The sequence below is a fragment of the Acomys russatus genome, chromosome 2, assembly GCF_903995435.1.
Source record: "Acomys russatus chromosome 2, mAcoRus1.1, whole genome shotgun sequence".
NCBI lineage: Eukaryota > Metazoa > Chordata > Mammalia > Rodentia > Muridae > Acomys > Acomys russatus.
The window spans coordinates 65495338-65509923 of record NC_067138.1 but is presented as its reverse complement, the minus strand read 5'-3'; the positions used below and the strand labels follow the sequence as shown (position 1 = coordinate 65509923).

The following is a 14586-nucleotide window of genomic DNA, read 5'->3' as shown; positions in this document are numbered from 1 at the left end:
ATCATGGTGCTTCACAGCAACAGAAATCCCAAGACAGAGCTCAAGCCTGCTCTGCATGGACTCCAGACCAGCTGGAGGTGCAAAATAAAGCCCTTACTTTGAAAGAGGGGAGAGAGGGGGAGAAAGAGAGGGACAGGGAGGGGGGAGGGGAAGATAGGCCTGAAGATGCTCCCAGAGTCAGCAAAATGGCTACATAAAGGCACTTGCAGCTAAACCCGAGGCCTTGAGTTTAATTCCCAGGACCCGTTTAGTGGAAGGAGAGATGTGACTTCCATAAAATTGTTCTCTAACCCTATACCATGACAAACATGCACACAAAACCGCAAAATGAACAAAAGCCTTTTACCCTAAGCATTCTAAGAAACAAATACAAATGCATCAATACTAAAAGCAAGTTTCTTATGTTTCATTATAACCAATTCAAAGATCAACAAGACATAATGCCATTTCCCTGGCGCTTGTGTTTTTGATGCCCATCAGGTGGTTCCAAGCTCAGCAAAGGCTGAGAGCCATTGGACTACTTAAATATTGTAATTGGACCTCTTAGCACCAGTCTCACCTATAATGGAGGGCTGGAATGAATGACCTTTATGGCATTTCAATTTCCAAAATTATGTGATAAAACTGGTGTGTTAGTACACGCCTTTAATCCCAGTACTAGGGAGACAGAAGCAGCCATCATCTCTGAGTTCGAGGCTAGCCTGGTCTACAAGGAGTGCCAGGACAGCCAAGGCCACACAGAGAAAACCTATCTCCAAACAAACAAAAACCAAAAAAGCCAATGTCAACATGGCCATACAACTCTTGGCAAAGTACTTCCTGTGGCAGGAGGATATTTGATCCCATTGTGAGCCCCAAGGTTGTGAACTATAATACCCTATTTCTTGTTTGGTGTGGTTGAGCCCTACCTTTAATCCAAGAACTTTCTCTTTATTGTAAACAGGTGATTGTGCTGTCTGTACACAGGATTTAATAACGTTAACCCTAGGTCAAGAGGAAGAGGATCGAGAAGCCAGCGGACAGGGATTAAAGAGTAGGAGGGACTTTGAGTTGAGGGGTATTTAAGACAGCATGACTAAGAGGCTTTTTGAGCTTTGGCCTTGGGTTTTTTGGCCTTTTCCTCCTGGACTGTCGGCTGAGCTACTGAGTTTTTTGGGCTTTCTCCTCTGAGAAGTGAGCTGAGTAGGAAGGTCAGCTGAGTGTTTTCTCAGCCTCTCTGAGTTAGCTTTTTTCCCCACTCCAGTATCTGGCTCCTGAATCTTTATTGGTAATAATGAACATCTGAGATTTTCATTCTTTTAAAACAACAAATTCCCACTGTTCTAAAGTTCACAGGTAAATATGAAACGATTAAACAAAACAAAAACCTCAGAACCTCAGGTGTGGTGGCACATACCTATAATCCCAGCACTCAGGGAGGCAAAGGCAACCTTTCTGAGTTTGAGGCCAGCCTCATCTACAAAGTGAGTCCAGGATAGCCAAGGCTACACAGAGAAACCCTGTCTTAAAAAAGAAAACAACAACAACAACAAAAAAAAACCCAAAACACCAGAAAATCATCTCAGCATCAATAAACTCAGAATATAAATTACATGTCATTATCCAATTTATTATACTTTCCCGTGACATAAAATTATGCTCGGTGAGGTCATAATTTAAGTCCACAACCTCTTTAACAACTTTGATCTACCCCTACACTAAGCCATTAGTTATCTTGTTATGAGAAAATTTGTTTTAATTTCCACTTTCCCCTCATTGGTATATATTCATTGCACATGGAACTGGGTTACATAAGGACATATCCGTACAGGCATACAATGCACTTAGGGCATGCTCTGCTCCCTCATATCTTCCCATTTGGGACACCTATTCCCTTTTTTCTCTAGACAGTTTCGCCTCTACTTTCATGTCATATACATATATTGATTTATCTTCATCAAACAGAAACCACAAATGAGAGAAAACATGTACTATTGGTATTTCTGGAACTGACTTTAAATATGGTTTTGGGGGGGTTATTATCTTGGAGATCCAGCTCTACCGTATCTATATTATTGGTTTGAGATAAAATTTGTACTATTTCAATTTTGAGACATACTTTCAGTCAAAAGGATTAAATTTTTATCAATGTAATTAAGACTTTCGTAAGTGAATTTGTTTTTACAGACAGGGTTTCTCTGTGTAGCCTTGGCTGTCCTGGAACTCTCTCTGTAGACCAGGCTGGCCTTGAGCTCACAGATCCGCCTCCCCAGTGCCGGGATTAAAGGTGTGCGCCACCACATCTGGCTTTAAATATGGTCATCTTGAGTTGTATCCGTTTTTATGCAAACAATGTAACTGTTCTTTATGCCCAGACAAAATTTTCTTTACACGGTCCTTTGCTGACAGGCACCAATGGGTGGCTCCCTAACAGCTTTTGTGAATTAGTGCCACAGCAAACACTCAATCAAGTATCTCTGTGACGTGTTAACTTAGAATGTTTTGGAAAAATAGCCAGGCACGGTACAGCTAGGTCATATGGTAGATGTCAAAACGTTTCAGAAGTGGCATTTAATATGCTGAATTACTTGCCCAAAGTCAACTACATGATAAGGCAAAGAACAACTGGCATGTTGTTGGATGGCTTGGCGTTCTGAATGAGACATGTCCCACTAAGTTTGCCTAAGTAGTTGAATACTTGGTCCCCCGTGGTGGTACTGTTCGGGGAGGTGTGAAACCTATTGGACGTGTGGCCTTGCTGGAGGAAGTATATCACTGCGAATAAGTTTGAAGCACTACAGTTTTATTCGACTTCCTGCTTTCCCTCCCTGCTTCCTGTGTGTGGATGAAAACATAACCTGCCAGCTTCCAGTCCGGAAGTCTTGCAGTGCCACGCTTTCCCATACTTTACTCTTTCCTTTTGGAACCATGAACAAAAACGGTCCCTTTTAATAGTTGGTTTTGGTTATGGTATTTATCACAGCAACAGAAAAATAACAAATATAGATATTAAGTTTATGGAAAAAGATTGTATTTGTAAGTGATACTATTTGGAAGCCACAAATGAATTACAAACTAGGTGTCCCTCTGAGTGAACCCCATTTCTAGAATAGTACAAAGTGCTTTTGAGCTTGTGAGTGATCCGCTACCACATTCTCAATGAACACATGAGTATTATACAATATGTGAAAGGGGGAAAACAGGAAAATTGTAATAATAAAGCAGGAATCTTATTCCCAACAGGTTATACTGAGTAGAGAGAAAAATAAGACAAAATTAATGTGCATCGTCACCTAAGAAAAACAATTTTTTTACACTTTTAGTTTTTGGTGTGTGTGTGGGGGGGAGAACTCCACAAGTTGACAATGAATTTCTCGTTCAATTGTGGTCTACCTTACATACTGAAGCAAGGTTGCTTGCTTAAAGATTTGACTGGTTTAGACAGCTGGTTCCTGGGATTCCCCCACCTCCACCTCGGGAGTGGTGGGATTAGTGGTGGGCTACCATACTGGCCTGGCATTTACATGGGTGATGGAGGTGCAAATGGTCCTTAAGCTTCTGTTATAAGCACTGTAGTAGCTAGTTTTGTCAATTTGACACAAGTTAAGAGTCATCAAAGAGGAGGAAGCCTCAAATGAGAAAATGCCTCCCTAAGACTGGGCTGTAAGCAAGCCTGTAGGACATTTTCTTAATGATTGATTGGGGAAGGACTAGCCCATTGTGTGTGGTGCCGTCCCTGGGCTGGTGGGTCTGTGTTCTCTAAAGAAGCAGGCTGAGCAAGTCACTAGGAGCCAGTAAATAGTACTTCTCCATGAAGCCTGCAACAGCACCTGCTGCCAGGTTCCTGGCCTGGCTTCCTTACCTGATGAGCAGTGAGTGGTATGGAAGAGTGAGCCAAATAAACCCTCTCCTCTCCGTGCGCTTTTGGTCATGGTGTCTCATCACAGCAATGATGACCCTTACTGAGACAAGTTCTTAACTCACCAACCCTCTCAGCCCAAGAAACTGTATTTTCTTTTTCTGTATCAACACAATGAATATTTTAAAAATTCAGAGCATGGGATGAATTTTAAAGACCTAAACAACAAACCACTTTCTAATTTTGTATATCAAAAGAACAAACAAAAATCCTTGTGAGTCACAACAAAAATATGCACAAAGGACCAAAAAGGGGTGCAATTATTAACTGCTAGATAATTTTTGCTTGAAAAAAAAAAAAAAAACAATCAAACCTGATTTTTAAAAAAAAAAAAAAAAAAAAAAAAATCAAGAGCCTAACAGTACATGAGAACTATACTATTTGGTTAAAGAATCAGAGCAGCATTAAACACATTCATTCCTTTTGGGTTCTTTTTTTTTTCTTTTTTGAGACAGGGTTTTCTCTGTGTAGCCCTGGCTGTCTTGGACTCGCTTTGTAGACCAGGTTAGCCTCGAACTCAGAAAGATCTGCCAGCCTCTGCCTCCCAAGTGTTGGGATTAAAGGTGTGCACTACCACACCCAGCTAACACATTCCTTTTTTGTTTGTTTGTTTTCAAGACAGAGTTTCTCTGTGTAGCCTTGGCTCACCTAGACTTATTATGTAGACCAGGCTGGCCTCAAACTCAGTGATCTGCCTGCCTCTGCCTCCCAGGTGCTGGGATTAAAGGCGTGCACCACCACGAGTTATAACACATTCATTCTTAAACAAAGAAAAACCGATCATCTGAGCATGCAACTCAAACAGGAAAAAAATGCAAATGAAATTAAGAAGCAGTACAAAATAGTCTTGCACCTGTAGGAAACAGTAAAATGACAGAGGCAGACACTGTGGTTACCTTGTGGTGAATCTGCCATGTGTCAGGGTTCCACATTCAAAGATTCAACAGTGACTGAAACATTTGTTTCTATTCTCAGAGAAAACAGTGTAACCACTATTTACATAGATAGCATTTACATTGCCCTAGGTATTCAAGTTACATAGAGAAGACTTACAGTACAGGGAGAATGTTCATCAGTAAAACTTATGTGAGGGACTTATGCCCTGGAGAATTTTCGTTTGGGGCTGGAGAGTGGTCCGGAACTGTGTGCACTTAAACAAGATGTGAACATAATCAGTTCCTCTCAACCTATAGCTCCATATCCATGAGTTGTGCTAGCTGAATGCCTACCATCATGTCCTGAAGACACACTAACAGCTCAGGGGAGATTTGTACGGGGTACTGGAGAGAACTGAAGCTTCTGTCAACAGCAAGAATCCAAGGGGTTAGCCATTTAAGGGAGCCACCTTGGAAGGACTCCTCCTCCAACACAAATAAAAGTTATTTGTGAATATGTTGCTAATAGTTACAATCACTGACACAGACATTTTAAAGGCAGTGTGCCTGTCACTGAGCCAGCAATTCAATGCAGAAGAGTCTCCCATTGTCTTTCCAAGGCAGACAGATACAGTTTTAACACTAAAACCTGAAAACCAGTTTAAACACTCATCATGCTTGGATAGCGATTACTGCACAAATATTCATTTGAATACTTGTGGATGAATATTTACAAAATTGTGAAAGGAAAAAACCTAGTGGCTGTACAATTTCTTTTTGAAAACAAACCTAGTACCTGCAATTACATGAAAGGCAGAGTCTAATGAGACTTACTGAACTGAGGGAAAGCTTCCACTTTACGACAACAAGCCTAAGTTACTAACTAAGGAGAAAACTAGAGTTTGAAATAAAATATAGCCTTCAACACTTATTAACAATATACAAAAAACATTGCATTTTTATATTTAAAAAGAGAAGCAATTATCATTATATAATCCAAATTAATTATTTAAAAGAGCAGGTTGAGAAGATGGCTCAAAGGGTAAGAGCACTTGCTACAAAGATGGTAATTTGAATTCAAACTTGACAATGATAGGAAAATCCCAACCCAACACACACACACACACACACACACACACACACACAGAGAGAGAGAGAGAGAGAGAGAGAGAGAGAGAGAGAGAGAGAGAGAGAGAGAGAGAGAGAGAGAGAGAGAGAGACACACACCAAAGGACTTCAAATTTACCCAAATTTCTTTCGGTGGTATCTTTGGCATCTGAAAACTCTGACACAGGAACAAAGGAGCATTTTCTTTTTTTTTTTTTTTTTTAATTAATTTATTTATTTTAGTTTTTCGAGACAAGGTTTCTCTGTGATAGCTTTGGCTGTGCTGGACTCACTTTGTAGACCAGGCTGGCCTCGAACTCACAGTGATCCACCTGCCTCTGCCTCCCGAGTGCTGGGATTAAAGGCATGCGCCACCACGCCCGGCCAAAGGAGCATTTTCTAAATTTCTCCTCCAAAGTAGTTTCTGGATAATTCCAGAAATGTATCAGGTGTCTACTGCTGGGCAGTGGTGTTGTACACCTTTAATCCCAGCACTTGGGGATGGGGGCGCAGTAGCAGCCGGATATCCCAGTTCAAGGCCAGCTTGGTCTACAGAGTAAGCTACAGAATAGCCAGGGGTATACAAAGAAAATGGGGGTGAGATGACGACACCACGTGGGACGTTGATGGAGGCTGTCTACCAACTTCAATGAAAACAGGAAGACTGCAACACTGAACTCAAGTAAGACTATCTCTCCTACCCAACAACTGGTGGTAGAGCACTACGTGAGAAGCTACACTAAACAAAGACAACCAATCCTTCAGGCAGTAGACGGTTCTGCTATCAAGCAGGGCAACCTAAAGCTTGAACCCCAGGACCCAAATGGTGAAAGCCAAAGAGAACCAATTCCCAGAGGACTCTCTGATCTCCAGATGAGGGAAGTGGTTATTTGTGGACAAATAAATGCAACTATTTTTAAAAGCAATCTTCATTGAAATCATTACCCAAAGGTTTTGTTTGATTGTTTTGAGAGGCAGGGTTTTTTCTCTGTGCAACAGCTCTGGCTGTCCTAGAACTAGCTCTGTAGTGCAGGCTGGCCTCGAACTCATGGAGATCCACCTGCCTCTGCCTCCCAAGTGCTGGGATTAAGAGCGCCACCGTGCCCAGCTATCCCTGACTTGAAACTTGCTTTACAGACCAGGCCTTGAACTCAATAGATTCACCTGCCTCTGCCTCCCAAATGCTGGGATTAAAGGTGTGTGCCACCATGCCCTGCTAAGGCTATTATTTTAAATTCTGGATCTATTATTTTTCCCACAGAAACTATGTAAAATGTTCCTAAGTCAATCTATACACATGAATTTAATTGCTTTTAAAATAAATTCCAGATGTTATGATTTTAACAAGATCAAAGCAGATAGAAATGGAAGTGTAGGACCAGGCCTTTAATCCCAGCACTTGGGAGACAGGCGGGCGGGATATCTGAGTTCAAGACCAGGCAGGTCTACAAAATGAGTCCAGGGGCTGGAGAGATGGCTCAGAGGTTAAGAGCACTGACTGTGCTGTGATCTAATGCCCTCTTCTGGCTTTCAAACACTGTATACATAATAAACAAAATCTTTAATAACAAACAAAAAAACAAAGAACAAAATGAGTCCAGGACAGCCAGGGCAATATCAAGAGAAATCCTGTGTTGAAAGACGAGGAAAGGAAAAAAGGGTGAGGGGGGGGAAGGAAAAAAAGAAAAGGTGAATTCCACAAAAATAAGCCATCTTTACTGTGTGGGTCACAGGAACCTGCCTGCTTAGTTAACCAAAGCAGGGGATAAGAAAGTCTTATTCACTGTTGAGCATCTAAGATTTGATCACATACACCAGTCATTTGCAGATCTACCCCCACTGCCTGAATAAGCTTACATGATGTTTATTCAGAATTGAGACTGGCTTCACTGCCCAGGTGTTTGTAAGGAATAGATGGCACTATCATTTGCTATAGCACATTTCTTTAAAAAGAAAATTTCATGCACTACCTATCCCAGAGATCAAATTTCAAGTCGAAATGGCAGCTTATACCTTTCAAAGCTAGTGCACTGACAATGTTGAGCTGAAAGCGTACCATTTATACAAGCTTTTCTTTTATTTCTTTTCTCTTTTTTGTTTTTGTTTTTCGAGAGAGAGTTTCTCTGTGCAGCCTTTGCTGTCCTGGACTCTCTTTGTAGACCAGGCTAGTCTCACACTCAGAGATCTGCCTGCCTCTGTCTCCCAGAATGATGAGATTACAGGTACGCACCATAGTATCCAACCTTACATAAGCTTTTCATAGAAAGGATAATAAGAATTATCAAAATAAAAGAAAACTTATTAAAGTGGGATTTTTATTTTAAAAACAGCACAACTTCTTCCACAATTTACTATACATTTTATGCACCAAATTACCTGATTTTTCACATCAACTTTAAGGCAAGCAGGTAATTTATAATATTCCCTTTTTAAACTAAAGAGATCTTTTTAAAGGAAATACTGTCCTCAAAGATAAAAGACACATGGACAGATGGAGAGCGGGGGTGAGAGAGACACTTCTCTAAGAACACTGTCTAGGGCACTTGGAAGAGAGCAAGACATGAAAAACAGTGAAACAGACGCAATGATTTTTGAGTTTTGCTGTAAGGTGGAACCAAGAAGCAAAGCCACAGCTCAAGGGGGACAAAAGAGGAAGGAGGTTTTATTAAGAAGAGGGCAAACATCTGCATACTCTAAAGCTGGAAACCCAGAGAAGCGGAGAGGCTGGGGTCTGAGTATGAAAGTTCCCGGCAGGTTCATGTATTAAAAACATTCTATTGGTAACACTATTTGGGAGACTCTGGAAACTCTCAGGGTTAGGAAGCAAGTCAGTCACTGGAGGCATTCCTTTTAAAATCTAACCTGTAACTTCTACTCTCTGCTTCCTGATTCCATGAAGTAAGCGGCCTCCTCCTCCAGTAGCTCCGGCTGCCCATGTACCCAAGTATAGGAGACCAAGCGACAGTGGGATGAAGCCTCTGAAACCATGAGGGAAATAATCACCGCTCCCTCATGTTACTCTCTTGGATATATTTAGTCACAGACACACAAGATGACTAATATAGGTGCCCCTCCCTTTCAGAGGACAGGATACAGTGGAAAAATGCAGGGACTAGTCTTAAGTGGTACATCCATAATAGATAGGCATCTACAATTTTTTAAAAATGTAGAGCCAGGCATGGTGGTGCATGCCTTTAATCCCAGCACTCGGGAGGCAGAGGCAGGCGGATCGCTGTGAGTTCGAGGCCAGCCTGGTCTACAAAGGGAGTCCAGGATGGCCAAGGCTACACAGAGAAACCCTGTCTCGAAAAAACCAAAAAAAAAAAAAAAAAAAAATGTTTAGTTGGGCGTGGTGGTGCAAACCTTTGATTCCAGCACTGGGGAGGCAGAGGCAGGCAGATCTCTGAGTTCGAGGCCAGCCTAGTTTACAAAGTCCAGGACAACCATGGCTAACATGGAGAAACCCTGTCTCGAAAAACAAACAAAAAATTTAAAAGCCACTAACAAGTAGGTAATTGTACTAGTCTTGTAGATGTACTGTCAAAATTCAAGAAAAATCTAGGATTTTCAGCTGAAAATAGAATAGAAATTGAAATCTTTCCTAATGGAACTCACTCTGTAGGCCAGGCTGGCCTTGAACTCAGATACTCCTGCCTGTCTCTGTGCTGGGATTAAAGAGGTGCCCTGACCTTATCCTTGTTTCTTAATGTTTGACTACTGCATAAACAAGAACGTGGCAGTATACTTTAAAGTTAAAAAAAAAAAATCTTCTGGGGGTTCATGGATGACTGAGGAGGTAAGAGCACTGGTTGCGCTTGTAGAGGACGCAGGTTCAAATCCTAGCACCCACGCGGCAACTAGCAACAGTACTTAACGTGTGTGTGTGTGTGTGTGTGTGTATGTGTTCTGATGCCCTCTTCTGTCCTCCACAAGCACCACACATATGTAGCACAAAGACTTATGTGTAGGCAAAACACCCATGCACAAAATAAAAATCTTTTCAAATACTGGGGTTTTTTGTTTTGTTTTGTTTTTGTTTTTCAAGACAGGGTTTCTCTGTGTTGCCCTGACTGTCCTGGACTCACTTTGTAGATTAGGCTGGCCTCGAACCCACAGTGATCCACTTGCCTCTGGCACCACCGCCCAGCTTTTGGTTTTTTTGCCATTTTAAAAAGTAGAGATGAGCAAGGCGTGGTGGCACACACCTTTAATCCCAGCAGAGGCAGAGCTCGAGGCCAGCATGGTCTACAAGGTGAGTCTAGGATAGGCAGACAACACAGAGAAACCAATAAGTAGAGACAAACTTTTAGCTTTCAAAAAGACAAAGGCAAATAAGACTTGCCCCTTGCCCTTTAGTTACTGAGCCTCAACTAAGTGATAAAGCTCCCAGAAAACCCAAACCCTGGCTTCCATGTCCCCATGCTCAGCAGCAGCGGCAGAGCTCACTCAGCACTGCGCAGTCCAGCAATGAATTACTCTAGGACTGCGTTTAGCTCTCAATCCTTTCTCGCTTTGCTCATGTTCATGTCAAGCTCCCAAGACTTTCTAAACAAGATACCATAAGTCACCTGATTTCTCAGTTCCTTCTAAGTAAAAACTAGTTAAGAGGCAAACCCGAAAACACAAATTTAAGTTTCCAAAGACAAGGTCTGTAAATTGCATAGGCTTTCCTAAAATCTTAATTTTATATCTACTTTATAAAACATATCCATTATGGTGGTGAGGGTGCCCAAACCAGTGAGTGAGGAGCCAGAAGACAGCCTCCCTCATAGACTCAGCCCTCTTCTACCATGCAGGTGGAGGGGATTGAAACTAGGCCATCAGGCTTGGTGACATGAACTGTTACCTGCTGATCCACTTTTAAATTCCCAAACTGGACAGAGAAACCTTATCTTTTTGTTTTGTTTTTCGAGACAGGGTTTCTCTGTGTAGCCTTGGCCATCCTGGACTCACTTTGTAGACCAGGCCGGCCTCGAACTCACAGCGATCCACCTGCCTCTGCCTCCAGAGTGCTGGGATTAAAGGCGTGGGTGCGCCACCACGCCCGGCAGAAACCTTATCTTGAAAAACAAAAACAAGAAAAAATTCCCAAACTGATCTACTTCTAAAATCCTTGGTTACACTTTGTAACAGGTTAGGAAGAAAGTATTTTGTGTCATCTGCTTTTTATTTTTATGGAAGCACTGTATCAAAAAATTATCAAACCTAAAGCATGCTGGGCAGGGGTCACATAGCTTTAACCACAGCACAGTGGAGGCAGAGGCAGGTGGTTTGGTTATTTGTGAGGTCTCAGGTCAGTCAGGACTGCATAGTGAAACCTGCCTCAAATGGATGGATGGATGGACGGATAAATGAATGAATGAAAAAGACATGTGTTTGCACACGGATCAAACCTCAGTATAGATGGAAATAAAGGGGCTATGGTGCAAGTCCTGGTACAAAGCTTGTGTAATGTGCATAAAGCCCAGAATCCCTGTCCTGGATCCCCAGCACAAAGAAAAGGAGGCATAGAATATGGAATGAAAACACGCCTCATAAAACATTTTGCATTACTGGTCTGTCTGTCTCTGTCTCTTTCCGTTTTTTTGCGACAGGGTTTCTCTGTGTAGCACTGACTGTCCTAGACTGGCTTTGTAGACCAGGCTGGCCTCGAACTCACAGCCAGCATTACTGGTTTCTATACAACATTAATATCAACAAAGTATATTTGTTCCAGTAACAAAGTTGAGTAAGTCACTAACAACTCACCAAACATGTATTTCTAAAAGTGTAAAATATTACATCCCCTGGAAAGATCCTTCAAACAGTAAGTGCGGTTAGGGTTTTAATACTGCACTGGCTCAAAAATAATAGACATGTAGAGGAACTAAAGTGCAGCATAAATTTTACACAGCACATATAATGTACATATGCTGCATACAATTCATACATATGTATAAAACATACATATATGTGTACACACACACCAGTGGTATGAAGTTACTACACAACTCTAAGAAATTCAGATACTAAAGAAATAAAGCAAAACCCACTTCTCTGTGTTTTAGTGACTCTGGGATAAGCAAATATTTTAAGCCCAAAAAGTTACCATGACCTATCCCCTGTCATTTATCACCCACAATGAGCCCTAAGCCAAGCATGCATTTTACATATTTCGCTTTTCACATCAGTAAACAGTTAACTGTGTTGTAATTTTTTTCTCTCAAGGTGCTGGAGATGGAACTTAGGGTCTCACAAATGCTTGGCATCTCAGCCCTGCACTTTCACCTTTTCAGTTTGCTATTCAGTACTCTAAGTAGTAAAGAAAAATGGTGGCACACTGCATTAATCCAGCACTCAGAAAGCAGAGGCAGGCAGATCTCTGTGAGTTACAGGCCAGGCTGGACTACAGAGTTGAGACACAGAGAAACCCTGTCTCGGAAAAGAAAAAGAAAAGAAAAAGAAAAAAAAAAAGGAATTTTATTTCACTGGGCCCTGTCCACTAGGTGTTAACAATTGCTTCTGAGAAGACTACAGAGCTCTCCTATGTAGCTGGTATTTTCTGTACCTTCAAGAATTATTGTATATTCCTGCAAATTAAATTCAATGTAAATAATATAAATCACTTTGTGCCACAATTTCAAAAAGGTAGGGAATTCTTGGCTTATTAAAGATGTAGGAGATTTCTGATATTAGCTGAGATAGGTAAAACATAACACCATGTCTTCACACAAATATATCTATATTGATTACATAGTAGGCCTCATTTATGAGCCACGTAAATGCCACTTAATCCTCACCATCTCTGCTGGTACTGTTCCTGTTTCAGTAATTTGTCCACGTCGTGGTAAACGAGTTTCAGAGCCACAAATAGAATTTGGGTCTCGGATCTACTTAATTAACACCAGTCCCTTCATCTTCAAGCAAAATATAATCAGTCGTTAAATGTTTTGTTTTTTAAGTACCCACAAATAGGCAGTCATCTGCTGCTTTACAACTATCTTAACACAGCGTCACAGTTCCAACAGCACGTGAGGAGAAAATTACACGCACGGGGCATTTTTAGATTCCTGACATAACTTTACCACACTAACTTTACCATAGTCGATCTATCTTTTTACAGGGAAGACCGAAGACGACAGCATTAGAATTTACGACGTGAACTCGTTAAGTGTAATCGGCTTTAGCTGCAGAACAGAGAAGAGTTTTTTTTTCTTTTCCTCCTTTTAAATACTACTATTCTGGGAGTCTGAGAAGTGTGCAAGTTCCCAAGTCGTCGGAGAACTCGTTAAAATCTGGACCTGAAGGTTTCTAATACAAAATTCTTCGCCACCAACCAGGCCTCAGAGCGTAATCTACCTGTGGGTGTTGGTTCGGTGGCTGGGGGGGGTGGGGGGTGGGGGGGGGAGAGGCTCGTAAAAACAATCTAAGGTAGACACAAATAAAAGGGGAGGCAAAGAATTCATTCCCCCCCCCCACCATCTCTTCTGGCTGCAGAGAAAACTAGGCACATTTAAGGCCCATCACACGCCGGGTAACCGGCCCCTAAGATCTCCGCACCTAGCCGGGTCGCAGGAGGGTGGTGACGTCGCCTAGGTCTCCCTCCCCCACCTGTGCACTTCAAGGCCAGACTCCAGCGCCCAGGCCGCCGGGCCTCCCCTCCCCCCTCCCGCCCGCCCTCCGGCCCCAAGACCACGCGCTCCGGGCCGCGGCCTCCGGTGCCCGCGCGGGCCGGGGCTGCTCCACGCCATCTGCCTCCGTCGTTCTCGGCCCACAAAGCCGGCGGTGACCTGACGCCCCCCCCCACGCCCTCCGGGGCTCTCCCGCGCCTTCCCGACCCGGGCCCGCGCTCCCGTCGCCTTGCGGCGCGTACCGTCTCCTCCGGGTCGATGTCGATCTTGAAGGTCTGCTGCTGAAGGGTCTTCAGGGTGACCTGCATGGTGCCTATGCCGGGGCCTGGTCGCCCCGGGGGTGGCCACGATCCTCGCGCTCTCGGGAGGAAGGCAGTGGGGGTTGGGGGGCTTGTCACATTCGCCCCGAGTCTCGCTCGCCCCGGGTCCCCTGGTTCCCCGCTCTCGGCTGCGCAGCCGCTCCAGCGGCCTTCCCCGTAAGCTCGGCCCCGCGGTGCTCCCTCACGCGCCAGCCACCGGGCCCGCAGGAGGCGCGAGGGACTCCCCGAAAGCCGCAGAGAGCTCGCTACCTCACCACAGGATGGTGGCCGCCATCACCGTGACTCGCCGAGACGTGCCCCCTCCCCCACCAGAAAAAAAACCCGGAGGATGGGGGCCGGACCCGGGCGATCTGAGCAGGCGCGGGGTGCGGCGACGCAGTGCGCAGGCGCGAACAGGAACTCCGCCCGGGAATTGGAGGCGGGGCGAGGGTTGCTGCTGGAACGTCGGAGGCGCGCTGAGGGAGTGCGCAGGCGCACTTCGTGGGCCGCGGCGCTCGGGGAGGCTTGGTGGGATCCGCCCGCCGGCACTCGCCCCGCCTACGTCCAGGTTCCGCCTAGCGGCGCGAGTTGCGCAATCCGTAGCTGGGGAACGGCTACGTGGTGACCCGCTGAGTGGATGCGGAGCCGCACGGAACCTAGGCGGGCGGTGAAGCGGGCGGAGCCTTAGTGGCAGGATTGTCTGGGGCCCGCCCTGAAGGGGCGCACGCCGCCGGCCGAGCGTTTGTAATGCCGGTCGCTTCTCTGATCTTGCGACAGAGACTCCGGCGAGGAGCTAG

The 14586-nt window shown here is 44.1% G+C and overlaps 1 protein-coding gene across 1 annotated transcript in view; it reads right to left on the bottom strand.

Moving 5' to 3' along the window:
• Nucleotides 1-14138, bottom strand: part of Rad23b (RAD23 homolog B, nucleotide excision repair protein) — a 40558-nt gene extending 26420 nt beyond the window's left edge. The window contains exon 1 of the mRNA XM_051162176.1: nucleotides 13733-14138. Within this exon, the coding sequence (XP_051018133.1) occupies nucleotides 13733-13798 (66 nt within the window). The 5' untranslated portion in view covers nucleotides 13799-14138. The remainder of the gene's footprint in view (nucleotides 1-13732) is intronic.
• Nucleotides 14139-14586: the final 448 nt, after the last annotated feature.